Here is an 18,300-nt window from a genome sequence, read left to right as displayed (position 1 = left end):
AAATGTGATTGGAAAATATATTGCATATTGCAAATATATACATGCAAAAATTTATGCTCTTTTTTTTTAATGTACTTTCTATAATTTGCACTGATAATGTTTTCAAAATCCCTCTTGCAAGTTAGGCTTAAAGAGGAGAGTTAGTTTTTGTAAAGCTTGTCCCATCTGGCTGTGTGTTTCTCACTTCTGTTGTAGAAGTTCACGGTCCAAAGGAAATCTGACTATGGGTTGTACAAACAAAAGTAAATTAAACCTGAAACAGAAAAGATGGTAGGAAATTTTAAGTAGTCTTCTGCTGTTGACCCTCATCATCTTTATTTTATTACTATTCATTATTTCCTTTACTGTTTTGCCTTGATGTCATCTTTTATATGCCAAAATATTCATGTTGCCTCTTAAAGTGCTGTTGTTGGGTACAGCTGGGTTAACGGGCCTGTGAAATCAGAGTATAAATTCCTCAGCATCTGAGCTTTTGGAAGCAAAAATGTTGTGACAAAGTACGGTGTTGCTGAAGCCTATTACCAGTGGTGTCAGCTTGCAGTGAAAGCAGCGCACCCCAAAATGTCAGGCAGTGGGACTGTTGTCGAGAGGGGTAATTAGGAACAATTAGCCAGTCTTCCTTGCCGGGCAGATCGCTGTTGCCTTTCTCCTTTTTGCCCTTACCCCTGCTGCCACTTCAGGACAAGGAGTTATGGCAATGATGGTTCACTGGTAGAGAGAGAGAGAGAGGGGGAGAGTGTGTAGGTGTGTGTGTGTTGGGTGTGTGTGTGTCTGTCCGTGTCCGTGCGGGCGCCCCGGCTCCCTCCCCGCCCCGCCGCATTGTGGAGGGAGGGACCGCGGCCGCCTCCGCCGCCGTGCGGGGCCGGGCTCTGTCCGTAGTGCTGAGCCGGCGGGGCCGGGCGCTGTCCGAGCTGCTGATCCAGCCGAGCCGGGCGCTGTCCGAGCTGCTGATCCAGCCGAGCCGGGCGCTGTCCGTAGTGCTGAGCCCGGCGGGGCCGGGCGCTGTCCGAGCTGCTGATCCAGCCGAGCCGGGCGCTGTCCGTAGTGCTGAGCCGGCGGGGCCGGGCGCTGTCCGAGCTGCTGAGCCCGGCGGGACGGGCGCTGTCCGAGCTGCTGATCCAGGAGGGCCGGGGCGACGTCCGGGTGCTGATCCCAGCGGGGCCGGCAGCTATCCGAGGTGCTGAGCCGTGCTGCCCGGGCGGCACCATGGTTTTCGCTCCAGGTAAGGGCAGCTGCATCCCGATCCCGGTCGGGTAGCCTCGCAGGAAGGCCCCGGTCGTGCCAGAGAGCTGCTGCGGGGAGTGGGTAATGGGTGAGGCAGAGCTGCCAGCAGGCAGGAGCAGGTAGGTTCAAAGGAGGTGGTTTAGCTTAGGATTTCTTTAGCTGTGGATCCAAAGGTTATGAAAGTCACCCCTGTGGTTCTCATCAGGGACAGGAGCCTCCTATAGAAGTGTGCAGGGTGCTGTGCTTGTCAGACTGCACTAAAGGGTCACGAAGGGGGATGTGGCCTTCCAGTGACTGGAGAGTGAGTGCCCCTCTGCACCCACACTAGTGGCTGTGAATATGACCATCCCTGAAACTCATGGAGATAATTTACAAATTTCATTTCCTCTTTCCTCCCCTCAAAAGAAAATAAGTATTTGAAAAAAAAGAGAACAGAAAGTTTGGTTAGTCCAGTTTTTACTGGAACAAAATTGAAGATTTCAGCAGTTCATGTCTAATGTGAGATCTCACTGTATAAGAGTGCAGAATCTCTAATGCATAGTATACTTTTGTGTTAACCCATAAAAGAAGCAAAACTACCACAATTTTTAATTGGATTTGGTACATTCTGCTTGGAAATAGGCAGTTGGTTGTTCAGAAAAGGATGAGAGGAACGAGAAGCCCAGTAGCTCCAGGGTGTAAATGTAAGTCATGCGTAATATCTTCTGTAGGGACATGACTTGAAAATAACTTCATTAAAGATGTATAACTTTCAGTAAAATAGTGGGTCAATAGAAAAGAGAAAGTAAACGCTGACAATGAATAACTATTAATACCTTTGTTTTGTAAAACTAACAGAAGTTTTATCTTCCATGAAATTCTATATCCAGTCTCTGAAAGGGTAAGAATCCAAAAGCTTTACACTTTCATATAAAAAAAAAAAAAATCTTGGGACTGATTTTGCTAACCCAATTCAGTTTAATTTTTTGAAAAAAAAATAGTATCTCTTTTCAACAATCTCATTAATTTTGTCTATTTAACTGGCTGGTTGCTCTCTAATTTCATATGTTCATGTTTACATTGTGTTCTGAAATTGGGAACAAGTTATTTATCTTAATAGAATGATCCACTGCATTTTGTGATACACCTTTCAGCATTAGTGGCTCTTTCCTGAACTCCTTTTGTCTGTCCCATTGTCACCATTAATTGTGCAAGTTTTTTAAATGCTCTGAGGGACTAGAATACTTCAGGAAGAGATTACTGCTAAAATAATGAAAACATGCACATTTTTTTCTCCAAAGGCTGACAAAGAAAAAACCCCAAAGCTTATTAATAACTGCATGAATTGTTCTTTTCACAACTGTAATCCATAGATGGAAAAAAAAATCCACTGTCCAAAACTGTTTTATGTAGTCATTCTTCAGTTTTTCTTTACTTAAAGAAAAGTCTATGGTCTCCTTGCAAATGTCGCCATAAAATACATAGGGCAACTAAATGGGAATTTGTAAAAGAGATGATAAAACAATCTATTGGGTTCAAACAGAGCAAGCCTGAGTAGATTCCAATTTTTATTGCTTTTCTTCCCTACAAATCAGCTCTGCCCTGGCATTTTCTCTTCATCAGATATTTAAAAAAAAAAAAATTAAGAGGTTTACGCATCTTTAGTATCTTCATAGTACTTAAGGCCATATGATGTAAAAATACTATAAGTCTACTAAGAAACTGACTTTCATTTCTTCAGTCAACTTTCTGATTTTATCTCACTATGATGAATGACCTCATTTTCTGTTCCATTTATTTGCTGGGGTGTGAAGGGAGAGTAAGTAAAAGATGTATCTAACTGTAAATGGTTAGGGTCAGAATGATAAACTTCCAGGATGGGATAGAAAAAAAGAAAAGAAAACAACAATCAAGAGGAAATTCTCTCCCAGAAACGAAAAATGTGGAAGTAGTTTTCCTGACAACAAAGATAAGATTTTGCAGATGAATAAGATGATGGTCTTTTTTCTTAAAGTCTTGGATATGTTACTTCAGAACTTTGAATAAATGGGCTATATTTATAAACTGTTTAAGTAGAAGCAGCTTATCAAGTTTAAATAACCTTTAAAAAGGTGAAGCCTACTGACTATTTACTGAATACATACTTTCCTATTAATCTTCAACTCCCTAAAACTTACATCTCCTATGTTGAAAAAATAACACAACAAAGCAGCACAAAAACAAACTACCTCCAAAGAAGCCTAACTATTACTGAGATGATAGATAGATAGATAGATGATAGACAGAAAAAAATATTATAAAATGGCCAGTATTCCATGCCAAAATAGGATCTCCTGGCTCATTTTAGACAGTGTACGGCTATTTGTAGGTATGCAAAATGTAGTCTTCATTTTCTTCATTTATTTTTTCCTTCCCTTTTAAAATTAACATTGAGACTGTTCCAGAAAAGGAATTAAGGGTGCATTTTTTCTTTTCTTGGTTTAATTTGACTGGGGCTTCATTGAACTGTCTCGTGCTTATTGAGTGATTAATGATGTGCTGATGTATAGGAATTGCATTCCAATCTCTGTGAGATGTCTGAGCATTGATTTTCCTGGATAATTCACACATGTTGTGCTGCCCTTAGAATGGGGGCATGATACATGAAATTCACACAAGCTACGCATTACAAGGTTTAGTTTCTCTACTTTTCCTGAACTGAAATGCTTTAGGCTGTTTGAGAAGTAAATAACAATGTAATATTTTAAATTGTATGTAAGGATGGACGTACATATGAGAATGCAGTAGAGAAGCATGAAATTTCAAGGATTAGATCAAAAAAGCAGAGAGAAGTCATAATTTTCAATTGGCAGATCTTCTTATATATATTTTTTTTAAATTTTCTTTAGAAGAGAGTGTATTACAGAATTTTAAAAACATCAGTGCCAGATTAGCCTATAAAATACTGGTAACTACAAATAATTCCACAGATTAAATATATGCCATTGTGAGGTAGGAGATGAAGAGGTATTAAATCATTTATTTGCTCTAACCCATTAGTAAAAATTAGACTATGCAGCAAGGTTTCTGCTGATAGCAGACCATTAGTTTACAAAGATGTGATCACTTCCAATATCAGCATTTACCAGATTTAACAGTAACTTTAAATGTTGCTAATCAAAGTGCTTTTTTGCAGACTTTTACTTTTTCAAAATTACCTTAGGCATATTCCTTGCTTCTTTTTATTTCCAAAATGTTTTCCTAATGCAAAGATAAAAAAAAATACTCTTTACTTGTGATTTGTCTGAACAAACACAATACAAAGGTGTTTTTCATGCTTCAAGATCTTTTTTCTGATGCTATTTTGCACAAATCACTCAAACACTTATGTCTTACTCCTACTCTGTAAAACCATTAATAAAATAACCAAATAATAGAGTCTCATCACTGCAGGCCATAATTGTCTCACCCAGTACAAAGCTATGGGTTTTTTTTGTTTATTTGTTTGTTGGCATAGTTTATTTTAGAAAGGAATCCATTTTGACCAGAATACCTCAAGAAAGATTGGAATATTTACATTGACAGGTTGTTTCAGGTCAAGCACTCCCTTTCTTAAGCTTATGTCTGCTTTGAATTGTGTGATTTCATCTTTCAGGTGAATCTTGTTATTTGTCAGTGTAATTTGAAGAATTCCTTTTACCTGACAGCTTCTCTATAACTAGAAACTCAGATGCTTGACTCAACACCCTTTAGTTCTAAAAGAAGGAGGAAGATATAGAATTAATTTTTGTATCAATATTTTTGTGTTAAAAAAAATGTGTGAACACAAAATTTAAAGATAGACATCAGAGAAGTCAGAATGTTCATAGCTCAGTGCCTTTTTCGTGCAACAGCAACATCAGTAGGCTTTCAACAAGCTTTTCATCAGCGCAGCTGTTCGTAACATTTTTAAGCTGGGAGCAACACTGCAGACTTGTATAATGACACTGAAGATCAGAAATGCATCCTGTACCAAACATTTTAGGAATCTCATTACACTGCAATTGAAGACATAGCAGCTGCATACTGAAACAGATGTTCTTACTGGTCTGAATAGTCCTGATCTTCTCCAGTGGAAAAGCTGGGATAACAACCTGTTGTATTGCAGAATGTGAAGATGTGGAATTTCTTGATATAATTTTTCTTTTTTTGATTATAGTGTTACAGGTACTATTGCAGATTCCTGACCACAATACCCAGATCAAGACAGTATGGAAAGGCCTGTTCATGAATGCAAAAATTGCTATCAATAACTTTACTTCTTTGAAGGTACCCTGTTGTGGGATATCTCCAGTGTTTGTGCTGACTGTGGTACTCTGGCACTCAATTATCAAGTGTCTTTCATCCATGAGAACAAGACGGCACAGTCCTTGTCCTTATTAACTGCTGTGATACATTCTGCTAATGCTCTAAGTTCTGCAGTCCCCCCAAAAAATCCCTAATAAAAATGTAAATGTGTATACATATAGAAATCTTAATTGGTAGCTTCATGTTGATAAAGTCCATGTGTAAGACATAATTTAAAAGTGAAAAACAAAACTATTTGCCAGCCTCATGCAATCTAATATAATGGAGGTTTTGTCCAGTATTTGTCCAGTATTTGTAATGGCTGTTAGTGATTATGGAGGTCAGTTGCTGCCCAAAGGTGTCTGAAAGCATTTACAGCTCTCAACAGTAGTTCAAAGTGTTTGCCACCCGGTAGGAAGAAATTATATAGGAGGAAATTCCTTATTCTCTTTTGCTGAAGAAAAATGTTTCTTGTGCTGACCTTTTCCCAGTGACACATTGATCTTTCCCCTGCTGTGAAACTCCACTAACAAACCTCATTAGTGAAGTGAAAGAAATTTAGTTTAAAGGCATTCAGAAATGTGATGAAATTAGTAAATTAAGAAAATAATCAACAGTCCTAGGTACAATCTTTCTTTAAAGTATGAATCAACATTGTGTTTAAAAATGGCACAGAATTTATTTTTTCAAATAATTTTTAACAGAACTCAAGGCTTGAATAAGTGAGACTGGCACCTTTCACTTTGCTATCACTGGATTGAATCCTATTCAGGTTAGGTGTGAGAAGAATTTTGTTATCACAGTGGCTGTGTATGGCCTATATTGAAGGAATTGTTCATACTTGGGGAATAGTGGTAATAAGTGATATAGTCCATATTAACATCCGTACTGGAACAGTTTATTGAGCAGGAAAGTCAAATCGTGAATGTAGAAAAGGAATGCGTTATACTGACCTCTACAGTTTGTCTGTCCAAGTCATTATTCTTGCAGGTGAATTGCTCTCTTGTATTTATTATAGACATAAATGGTATCATTCCAATCTTATCAGGTTTTTTTTGTGCTAATGGAAATAAATGCCCTTACAGTAAAATACAGTGAAAGATAGATTTTTTTTCTGTACCTCCAATCTTGTCTATTAAAGATTTTTTAAGAATATAATACATCGTATTATGTTACAAATACTAGGTTAAGCAAAAATAATTTGCAAGCAATGCATTTAAATTATTTATAGCTTTTGTGAAGTTTTTTTTATGCCAACTGCATCATGTTTTTTACATAATAACTTAAAAGATTCTACGAACTTTAGTGTATGTCAATTGGAACAGAGTCTTTACTGATGTTAGCAGAAATGAAAAGCAGACCTGAATAGCCCTAAAGTGCTTCAGGTTCCTTTAGAGTGCCTTGCCATGGAATTCAGGGGAGGTGAGCTCTGTGTTGCTGTTGTCTGCCCTTGCAAATCCTGTAGATGTGTTTCCAGAAGATGCTGTCTTCCTTCCTTCATGAGAATTTGAATTTTTTTTTGCCTGAAGAAGTAAATTGACCCATGTTCTACTCAGACACTTCACTAGTGGTGAGGCAGACATAACCTCCTGTGGATTACTTGCGTTTGTTTAATTTTGTAGTATGTATATTTGATAGAATAACTAACCCTGTATTTTCTGTCTTTGGGCAGTGAATCCACTCATGATTTATCAGTACAGAGGGGTTTCATATCCATTAACATTTCTGTTAAATTCCTGCAGATTGACATTACATTTTGTCTTGAAGTAAGTTTTCTTAATATAGCAGAAAATATTTCTCTGGGAAGAGAGAGAATCAATTCCAAGAGTGGAAAACAACCTGTGTTGGCATCCTGTTGTAGAGAAATTCTGTCAAGATTACAACTATGAAATTAAAAATACCAAAAAAGGGTTTTGCTCTTTCAAGGTGCCTTTTAGGTTTATATAATCATTGATTTACTTTCCGTCATGACTTTGTGTATATACAGGCATGTGTATATGCCTAAGGGTAATGTGTATTTCCCCAGGGAAATGGTCACAGCACCAAGCCTGACAGAGTTCAAAGGTATTTGGACAACACTCTCAGGCACATGGTTTGACTCTTGGGGATTGTCCTGAACAGGGCAGGAGTTGGACCCAATAATCCTGATGGGTCCCCTCTAACTCAGCATATTCTGTAACTCCGAAATTCTACATATACAAATACAAATAAATAAGTATATATAATCTCAGCCTCAGTTGCTAATAGCTGTATTTATAGCTTTCATACTCCACTCACATTCTACAATAAACAGGGATTTTTTTCTGTACTGCTGTGCATGTGCAAATTTATGGCTTTTTTGGGGGGAATGATGTTTTTCCTGGGGGTTTTTATTGTGGGGTTTGAGGTTTATTTAAGAGCTAGAGAAGAGCTCTGCTTCACCTGACATTTGGCCAGACAATTTTTGACTCCGAATAAACTGGTATAAATTGAAATATATGTAAAATGTAGCAGGATGTTTTCACTGGCTAAAGCAGAATGTTTGCTGGCTTTTTACAGGTTATGTAACCTTTTCCCTATTCTCTACACTTAAAAAAGAAAAGCAGGTTCAGATATAGCAAATTTTAATTAACCCGTACGTAGTTATTTAAGACCAAAACCCACAAAAATTTGTAGAAATACAAACACAGCAGCTAGCAAAATAAACTCCCACTGAAAACTTGCCCTTTGCTTATGCCCTACTGTGGTGGATATTTTAAGTCTTCTAAAACAAAAACTGTTTTTCAGTGGGGATCAAAATGAGCTTTTTGATACAGATTCAGAAGACCTACATAAACATTATCTAGATTTCTATGCTTAATGTTTTCTTTTTAGATAGGAATCTCTGAGCACCTGAACTGTAGAAACTAGAAGGCAGACGGGGTCAGATGATGAGTGGTCCCCACCTTGGGACTGGTGCTCTTTGATACCTTCATCAATGACACAGGCAGTGGGATTGAGTGCACCCTCTGCATTTTTGCAGATGGCATGAAGCTGAGCTGTGCAGTTGGCCCAGCAGAAGAATGGGATGCTGTCCAGAGGGACCTGGACAAACTTGAGGACCTCATAAAGTTCACCAAGTCCAAGTACAAAGTACTGCACATGGGTTGAGGCAATTCCAGAGATGAGCACAGACTGGGAGAAGAACTCATTGGAAGCAGACATGATGAGAAGGTCCTGGGGCTACTGGTGGATGAAAAACTGGATGTGAACCAGCAATATGCACTTACAGCCCCGAAAGCCAACCATATCCTGGGCTACATCAAAAGCAGTGTGCCCAGCAGGTCAAGGGAGGTGGTTCCCCTACTGCTCTCTGGTGACATCCCACCTGTCGTGCTGCATCCAGCTCTGGCATCCTCAATACAAGAAGGGCATGGACCTGTTAGAGTGGGTTCAGAGAAGAGGAAGAAGAGATAAACAGAGCACTGGAGCTCTTCTCCAATGAAGGCAGTTTGAGAGAGTTGGGTTTGTTCAGCTTGGAGAAGGGAAGACACTGGGGAGACCTTCAGGGAGCCCCCCACTGCATAAAAAGGGCTTAAAAAAAACAGGGAGGGTGACTTTTTACATGGGCAGATAGCGATAAAACAAGGGGGAATGGTTTTAAACTGAAAGAGGGAAGGTTTAGATTACACATTAGGAAGAAATTCTTCACTATGAGGATGGTGAGGTACAGAAGCAGGTTGCCTAGAGAGGTTCTGGATGCCCCATGGCAGGGGGTTTAGAATTAGATGTTCTTTAAACCCCCTTCCAACACAAACCAATCTATGAGTCTATGATATGGGTCACCTGTATCTGTGTCACTAGACCTCTCCCACCTTGGAAGAATCACAGCTTTTGATGTAGAAAGGTTTCTTATTTTAGTATTTGAAATGTGTTCTCTAAAAGAAGTAGGAAAATTGTGCAGATGAAAAGAATATAAATTTTTCATTAACATTGAAGCAGGTGGTCCCAGATGTTCTTTAGGGAATATCTTCTTTTTAATACACTGAACTGCAGCCTAAGACTCAAAAACCCTGTTAAATTAATCTTAGTTTACAGTATTGAATCCAGAAATATTCCTTTTGTGACCAAAATCTGAGTATCACATTTATGGGTTTGGGTGTGGCAGAATTGTCAGTGACTAGTATTTTGAACTATGTTCAGTCTTCAAAGCTGAAAGACGTAGTCCTTAAGGAGTCAATTTATTCCTATATGTGAAAATACCTAGAAAAATATATAGCTTGAAGTGTATAATCTGGTTTTACTTAATATTATTTAACTATGGCAAGAAATCTTACTAAAACATTGAAAAAATACTTAAGAATAGATAGGTTTCAGCAATCTCTTAATATATAAAAATAAATTTTCACTGGCATATTTCAAATAGTATGGAATAACTTGCCGGAGTCTGTAAAAAGATAGCTTTATATAGCAAAAAAAAAAAAAAACAAACAAACAAACAAAAAAAAAAACCAAAAAAAAAAAAAAAAAAAAAAAAAAAACAAACCAAACCAAACCAAAAAAAAAAAATACCACCAAAAAAATAACCAAAAAAAGAACCACCAAAGAGAATTCCAGATATTCTTATCTCTTAAGAAAGAGTAAAAACTCAGTGGGAAAAAAATTACAAAATCTGAGTTGAGATATATAGCTAATGTCTGAATAAAAAGGTACAATGAAGTATTGCTCTTTAGATATTAGTATGTCCTTTGAGACAGCTTATCTGCATTTCTGCTCTTCTCTTTTGCCCTTATATTCCTCCTCCATTTGTATTCAGAGCAGACGTACTCCAGCTTCATTCTTAAAATTTATTTTGAAGAGCAAAGTAGTCTGTGCTGCCCTCCTTCATGATACAGTTCCCCTTCCATGCTTGTTAGACAGCAGGAATTGGAAATGAGGTTAGGGCAGAAAATAAACCTGAACTGAACCTTAACTTTTCTAGGGAAAGTCAGTTTTGCAATCCCCTGCACACAGCATGTCAGGAAATTGGAAAAACACAGGATCCTACATTAAGGTACTTCTGGCATTTCTGATATGTTCAGTGTCCTCTCTTCTTCCTTAAGGAATCAGGGTAAGTGAGTATTGCCTCCTGAAGCTTGACAGCTATTAGTCAGGACCTCACTGGGCTCTATTTTAGAGCATGAGAAATGGTACCGGACAAAATTAACTCTAGTGCAGTCAAGAATACATTTATTAAGTCTTGTTTTTTTTTTTAAAGATTAAATTTGCAACTTCATTGTAGGACCTTTTAATGAGATCTCTGAGCTGGCATCATTACTGACATTGAGACAAATTTAGTTTCTAATTCTGTAAAATAGTTTAATGACTCTCATGTGCAAAGTTGGTTTGTGCACATGTGTTGGAAAGTCTTCAGCCCTGGCTGATTGCCATGTTCATTCATTCTGGATGTAATTAACATGACTCATCAACATTTCCTGATTGTGAATCTCTTCTTCAAATTAGGCTTCTTGTGCTGAAATCCCAGCACTGTGGGAACTTAGAGGGGCAAACACTCATACCAGCACCAACCTCTAAAGCAAATCAAAGAAGGAGATTTTTTAACCACTGCAATTCACAAGTTACAAAATATTCACCAGAGGAGGCTCACCTGGAACTTCCATGGTGTGGCCAACAAGATGGAGAGATGCATTACTGCCTAATGACAAAGGGAAGCTAAAGAACTGAACTTGGTTTCTTGTAGAAGAATATCAATATTGATGCAAAGAATGTTACTGTTTATTATTACAACATTTGCACATACATGATGTCATTACAAACCTGCCAGGTTCTGTAAGGTTTTTCAATATCTGTGGTTTATAAACACAATTTACATAATAGCATGCAGCTTTTTGCTGTATACACAGCTCCCATGCATCTACACTGGACCTTCTGATGAAGTCTAATCATCGCGGTCTTGTCTATTTATATTTTCGTTCCATTTAAAATTTTCCTTAGTACTACCAGCCGTGTTATAAAAATTACTGTAATAATTTTCAATAGAATTGAGATGGATTTTCCAGAGATCAGTATTTTTCTTGAATTAATAATAGTAATAACAATAATTTTTATTTAAAAACTAATTCTAGTGTTGCACTGCTGCAGGAAAGAGTAATCATTAATTATTGCAATCCAAAGCAATATATTGCTAAAACTAATGGTAAGTTTTTAGTTAAAGACTATACCTGCTTCTCTTATGTAAATTTGAAGAAAAATATATTTACTTCTTGGCTTTTTCAGCTTCAAAATCGTTGCATAAATTTAAATTGTAGCTAACAGGGGAATGCATTATGTGTAATTCTGAGTTTTCAATTGGTCAGAAGTTTGTTTAGGGGGAATGTGACTTTTGTTCTTATTTTTAGATACAGCTAAAGTTCAAAGTGGTTTATACAACCTACAGGAACAATAATCGTTACAAGCTTTGAGGAAAGGTGAATATAAAGGTCTTTCACTCCCCATTGTGTATTGACAGTATTAGTGGATCTGGGATAGACTTGCATCTTTGCAAGATCATGCCTGTCATAGCTTACCTTCATGATAATATTCCAAATAATCCTAGGAAAATGTACAGTAGGGAGCTTAGCTGTTGATTCAAACATATTACCCATTATTGAGTCTTAATTATTAGGAGTTTTTATAAAGGTGTAGTAAATTTAACTTCTACCTAGCTGAAAGGAAATAGCCCCAGGGGATAACAACAGAAAGTGTGGGAGACTACTTTGATTGCAGGCTGGAAAGGAAGTGATTCAAGATACTTTGAAGAAGGTGAAGTGTAAAAATGAGAAAAGGCTCATGTGCAACCAGAGTGAATTTCCTAAACATTTGATCTCTAAATGCTTTTTCTCTGTAGTTATTTTTTCCATGTATACCTTTCTAGAATATTACATAGTGTAGAAACATCTCAGAGGATGTAAAGTCTTAGACACAAGGAGTTCTTGGACTTAAACTAATATTAGTTATATTAATTGAATACTTGGAATTTGCTTCAAATACTTTTATTCTTTTTCCAAACTTCTGTCATATTTCCCTTCATGGGGAACATCCTCAAGCAAGCCAGTTTCAAGGCACTGATACATGCCACTAATTTTAGGTAGAAGTGGAATATGTGACTGATTCCTGCAGTCAGTCCAAGATTTTGATGTTTTTTGGATCTCTCAAAGAGTATTTTGAATTGCAGAACCAGACCAGTGTTTAAAAGTTACTTTTCATCTGCTGAGATAGTTGGCATAAAATTTCCAGAGAGTAGCACAAGGTAATAAAAGCATGCTAAAGAGGCTTCATCATGTGTTGATGATAAAGTTGCTGTCTTGTATTTAACATCCCTTAACCCAGATATTTCAGTTCTCTATTTACAGAATTGGGATGCTGGGTATGAGGGGTGAGCATCCAAAGATAGAGAACAAGTAAAGATTTTCTAACTTTTCAAGAGAAAAATGTAGGCTTTAGAGAAGGAAAACTAATAGATAGCATGTGTTTCTGGTGTTATTCAAGTTTTTCCCAGAAATTACTTCAAATGAAGTATTTCCTATTTGTCATGGAATTTTAATTTAACAGTTATACTTCAAATCTTAAAAAATGGTAGGTAAAAATTAATTGTATTTTATCATCCTAGTAACTCTCATTTTGATTAGCTAAGCACCAAACACCTAGCCAGCAGGAGCTATGCCTTTTTATTCACTTGACTGAAAAATGTGCAGTTCTTAAAGTGCCTAATTAATTCTATAGGCATTCAAATTTCTGCCTGGATGTCCACAGCAGTCTGTATTTCAGCAAGGTGGACATAGATATGTTCCAGCTCAGCCCCTTTGGGATTCTTGTATGAGTCATCTCTGCTTTCCTTTCTTCTTGCTCAGAGTAGGTCCAGTGTATCAATAAATAAATGAGCTTCTCAGAACTAGCCAACTGCTTTCCTTGAAATGAATAATTGGAAGAAGAGGGTGTGATGGGGATGCTTTTTTGGGAGATTGCTGTTTACTCATTCAGGAAGCAGAAAAGTTGTGATTTATCACAGCCTAACCAGCTAAAATCGCAGGAATGGAGTAGGTTTGTGTTTGGAAGGGACCTCTAAGGGTCATCTTGTCCAACTCCTACTCAAGCAGTGTCATCTAGAACCACTGCCCAGGATCCTGTCCTGTTGGACCAGCTGTAATAGACACCATATACCCCAGTGGAGCTGGATGTTTGTTTTTGACTGCTTGAAATCTGTGGCAGTCCAGCTCCTACAAATAATCGTCCCAACACAGGCTCAGACACGGGTCAAACACAGTGTCAGATATTACTCTCCAAAATAACTATAATTTTTACTTGGTTTCTAATTTAGATGGTCCACACAAGCTGCCAATGGTCTCATTGTTCACATCACCCCAGGCCAACAGCTTTGATTCTCTCTGTGTCTGAAGCCAATTATCTCTTGTTATCTGGGTTGCTATCATCCTAACCATTTTACACAAATATTAATTAAGTTTATTCAAGCTGCTTCATTTCCTTTCTGTGCATACCTAAACCCTCAGAGGCTGGGCAGAGGTAGTCCAGAGGTTTTGGGTTCTCTGTTCTTGGTTATCTCAGCAAAAAAAAAAAGAATCATCTGATGAGTTAGACCTGAACAGACATACTCTACATCTCACTTATCTGTGTGGTGCTTTCAGACAGGTTTTGCTCCTGAATAAATAACTGAAAAGCCCAGGGAGAAGTGCACTAGAAATCTCTTTTTTTTTTTTTTTCAACTGACTGTTGCTATGGATGACCTTTCTAAAGTAAAAATATTTAAACATCAGATTTTGTAGATTAATTGGCAAGGACCAAATAAATGAAGGATCCCTAAGGAGAGGAAAGAGTAATTTTCAACAGCAATGTGGTAAATGACAGTGTGTTTTCGATGATAAATTCTGGGGGTTTGTGGCTTTGAGGATTGGCAGTTTTTTTACATTTCATATAACCTCATTGTCTATTCCAACATATTAATTGGTATTTAGAATTTCATATTTATCCCTGCTTTTGTTAATACATTATCTTCTGAACATCAGATGTGTTGACTGATCTTTTTCAGCCAAGCAAGAAGACTAATTTGTTGTGCGATAAAATGTGAGTTCTTATTTGAGTAGTAAAGAATTAGCTATACTGTATCTGTTAAGTAACATTTAATTCCATCCAAAGCCGCATTGTTTCAAGTGCTGAGGAGTGGAAAAACTGAATCAGGGAAGCTGACTGCGCCAAGAATTCAAGTGATTTTTTCAGTCAGCTTTTCCAGTTTAAAACACTTTTCTATGTTTTCACAAGTTTTAACCTCTCACTTGTCTTTACAGTGATGAGTACCCCAGACCTGGACACAGTACACCAGAGTCTGACAGGAGCTGAGCACAGGGGTAGAATCACCTCCCTTTGCTCCTGGCCATGCTCTTTTTGTAAAGACCATCATACATTTCTGGGCTACAAGACATCTCTTTTCCAGCTTTTTGTCTACCAGTATCTCCAAGAACTTCTCCACAAATCTGCTGGTAATAAATTCACCACCCAGTCTGCATTGACATCAGGCATTATTTTGACCCAGGTCCAGGACTTTGTCTCTTTTCTCAAGCATATAGTATATTCCCTAAGGAAACAAGTGATTCTTCTTTTCTTTCTATGTTCACTTTCCTTGAAAAAAAAAAAAAAAACAAAAAACAAAAAAAACCCAAACAAACAAAAAAAAAAAACCTGAAAGAACATTGGGAATTCATTACAATTTCAGATATGCACTTCTCATAAAAGCACCTGATCTTTAATTCACTCTGATTTCTCTCAGGACATGATTCTTAATATATGTAATTAAAACAGACAGTAAACTACTAATCCTATGTAACAAAATACTTGAGCATAACAGTCAACTAAAAAAGAACTGAGATTAGTATCTTTAAAAATTTTAAAATCAAATATAGTGATGTCAGTAGCACCTAGTTTAGACATGTCAATTAGCAACTGATTTCCTGTATGCCAATAATTGTACGTCAGAATTATTTTTTTTAATCAGTATCAGCTGTGGCCATTACAGACCATTCTTTACTGTACAAATTGCCACTTACGTTAGTAGTGAAAACACTTCTAAAGAGAAACCTTTTAACATAAACCACTCTTCTTCATTACCAGATGTCAGTAGTCATACTACATTACTTAATTTTTCTCCAGATTTTAACACTTTAGCTAAACAAGGAAGTTTCACATAAAAATACGTATTTGACAGGTTGCCATAGAAAATATTCTCTGTTTTACCTACAGCAATCTGAGCATTTCTTAATGTTTTGGAGATATTTTTGAAAATCTATCTAAGAGTTAATAAACTGCACTAATCAAAATCTTGTACCTTGAAGTCAAATGGGATTTGATGGATGAGGGCTTTCAATCTGAAGTAAAAGTAAAAAGAAATGTTAATGAAACAGTGTTTTTTTTCTATATGGTGGTGAGGGAGTACATGTCAGGCTTGCAAAATAAAGTCCAATTCCCTATCCAGAAGCATAGCTCAAGTCAAAATGGATGTGAATCACAGCTGCATCAGAAAACCTTCCTTTCCTGTCTTACTGCATAACACATCTGTTCTTGTTTCAGCTGTGAAATCACAGCTGTCCCCAGTGCTGGGGAGTGGGTAATTGAGCTGTATGACGCAAAATCTCCCCCTTCATTCAGTCCTGTGGTGCTGAGCACGCACAGGCACATTCCACCCTAATTCATCTTCTTCAGTATTGGCAGGTTTCCTATGTAAAAAACTGTCCCCAGTCACTCTGTGATTTTGTCCCCCCCCTCCTCTTTTTCTGCCCTTCATGTTTTCATGGACTAGCCCCAGATTCTTAGCTCCCTTTCTTTTTTGTTTGGCTCTGGCAGGTGAGAAGCCAGGAACAGAACAAGATGAAGTTAAGCTGCAGATTGCCAGCAAGCAGATTGTGCAGACTGCTATCCTCCGAGCAGTGCAACAAGTTTCCCAGGAGAGCCAGCAAAAGGAGAAGCGAACAAACACCAGTACAAGCCTCCAACTAGAAAGAGGAAAACTTACCAAGAAGCATGAAAAGAAGTAAAGGAGCTCACTGGGATTTTTCAACTCCAGTCTGCAAATGTTTTCAGCCTTCTCTTTAGTATCAGCTGTATTGCTAGTGCAATGCTACTGCTGTAAAGCAAACCAAAGTATTATCAAACCTAGACATAGGGTAAAACTGCAATAGTCCTCATCTGAGAAATATTAAGTGCATTAGATGAATGACTCCATATTTATGCAGTGCCTCTTAACAGAAAAAATAACCATAGCTGTAAAAGTAGTTTCAAGCACAAGGTCTTATGATATGAGCTTATTCTCAAAAGCTTGTTGCCAGTGCACTTTCATGCTAAGTTCTGCGTGCAACATTTGCGTCAGTTCAGCTGGATGAACTCTTCTCTGAGTTACTGGGTTCACTGAGGTTGTCTTCACTGAAGAAGTCATTTATTTTCAGGTGTAGCAGAATGCTTTCAGGCTCCCTTGAAGCACGGGTTTGTACTTTGCTTTGATTAGATATGAACTATGCGAAATGGCAGTATAAAGTGGATTTGGTAAGTTCTGTGAACCAGTTTATTTTTTCATCTTGGAAAAAAAAAAGCAATCACTAAGACTGCAGTGACTGTGATCTATGACTATGATCATATGCCTATGATTATGTCTTTTTTAAAAGAAGTTAAATACTGAACTTTTAGTCTACTTATTGAAATACTTCTATACTTCTGCATAAAAATCACTTGTGCCTCAACTATTCCTTTTAATTTTCTTGATATTGAAAGAAAAGGAACTGATGTGAAGATAAGGAGTTGGCCAGCATTTGCTCCAGTTTTGCAACTTTGCTGGGTCTTGATTTACAGAAAGTGAAGACTGAAGCGTCTTAAAAAAAAGGAAGTTGAATGTATTAATATCTTTAAGGATGAAAATATACAGTATCTGAATTCTGCCATGGTAGGTATTTCTCACCTGCTGGGTGTAAAGTGACTTTAGATATTTGCAGTTGTTACATAGATTCAAATTAAATAGCACTGCGTGAAGCTGGTAATACAGAGCTTATCCTTTCAGCTGCTCTATATAGCTGAAGAAATCCATGTTTCTGAAAATACAAATTAAATAAATGTATCCTTCACTTTTATGCTCCCTTTGTGTAATGATGATTGCACTATTATACATCTGAAATGAATAACAGCATATTTAATTCTAGAAATGGCTTGTAGCTCTGCTTCTAATGAATTCCTGTAGTAATACACCTGGAAATACAAAGATGAAGATGCACTGAAAAACTTTCTTAATGGCTTTTCTACTCAGCTAGATGATCCTCAAAGAGACTGTGGGTTAAATAATTGGCTATTACTGTGTCCTATTGCTTGTGTTAAACAATTTTGGGATTCCTTCTCCTGGATAGAGGCTTAGTCATGAATAACCACATACTGTAATATTAAGTCTTTGTAATTTTCTTGGTTTCTTTTTTTTTTTTTTTTTTTTTTTTTAATTTAACAGCACTGACTCATACAAGATAGTGATTTGGCTCAATCTTCTTTCACTTAAAAATGCAAAGAGGAATTCAACATGATTGAAAGTGTTTCAAATCATCTAGTAATGAAAACTGACCTGGACTGCAAATACATAGGTGGTCCACTTCTGTAGACACTGGGTGAATTTTTAGTCAAGTGAACTTTGAAAGGTGAAAATAGTTGGGTCTTGAGGCATGTAAGTGTTTCTGTAATAGTAATTTTTTTACCATTAGCTTTTTCATCAGTTCACCTTTGTTTAGGAGATAACTCTTTCCTGAGTACTCTTTACATTTT

General features: G+C 37.3%; 1 protein-coding gene across 2 annotated transcripts; it reads left to right on the top strand.

Moving 5' to 3' along the window:
• Window positions 1-786: 786 nt before the first annotated feature.
• On the top strand, window positions 787-17,978 carry AKAIN1 (A-kinase anchor inhibitor 1). 2 transcript variants are annotated; one of them, XM_068191607.1, is made up of 3 exons: window positions 787-878; window positions 1,078-1,222; window positions 16,354-17,978. In XM_068191607.1, the coding sequence occupies exons 2-3, from the start codon at window positions 1,207-1,209 to the stop codon at window positions 16,542-16,544; spliced, it is 207 nt and encodes a 68-aa protein (XP_068047708.1). In that variant the 5' UTR covers window positions 787-878; window positions 1,078-1,206; the 3' UTR covers window positions 16,545-17,978. The 2 variants fall into 2 exon arrangements, with proteins under 2 accessions (XP_068047708.1, XP_068047701.1); XM_068191600.1 differs by lacking the exon at window positions 787-878 and having other exon boundaries at window positions 1,039-1,222.
• Window positions 17,979-18,300: the final 322 nt, after the last annotated feature.

Source organism: Anomalospiza imberbis, chromosome 1, assembly GCF_031753505.1.
Source record: "Anomalospiza imberbis isolate Cuckoo-Finch-1a 21T00152 chromosome 1, ASM3175350v1, whole genome shotgun sequence".
In the NCBI taxonomy this organism is placed as follows: Eukaryota; Metazoa; Chordata; class Aves; order Passeriformes; family Viduidae; genus Anomalospiza; species Anomalospiza imberbis.
The sequence above is the reverse complement of the archived record's forward strand: the minus strand, read 5'-3'. Positions and strand labels throughout refer to the sequence as shown.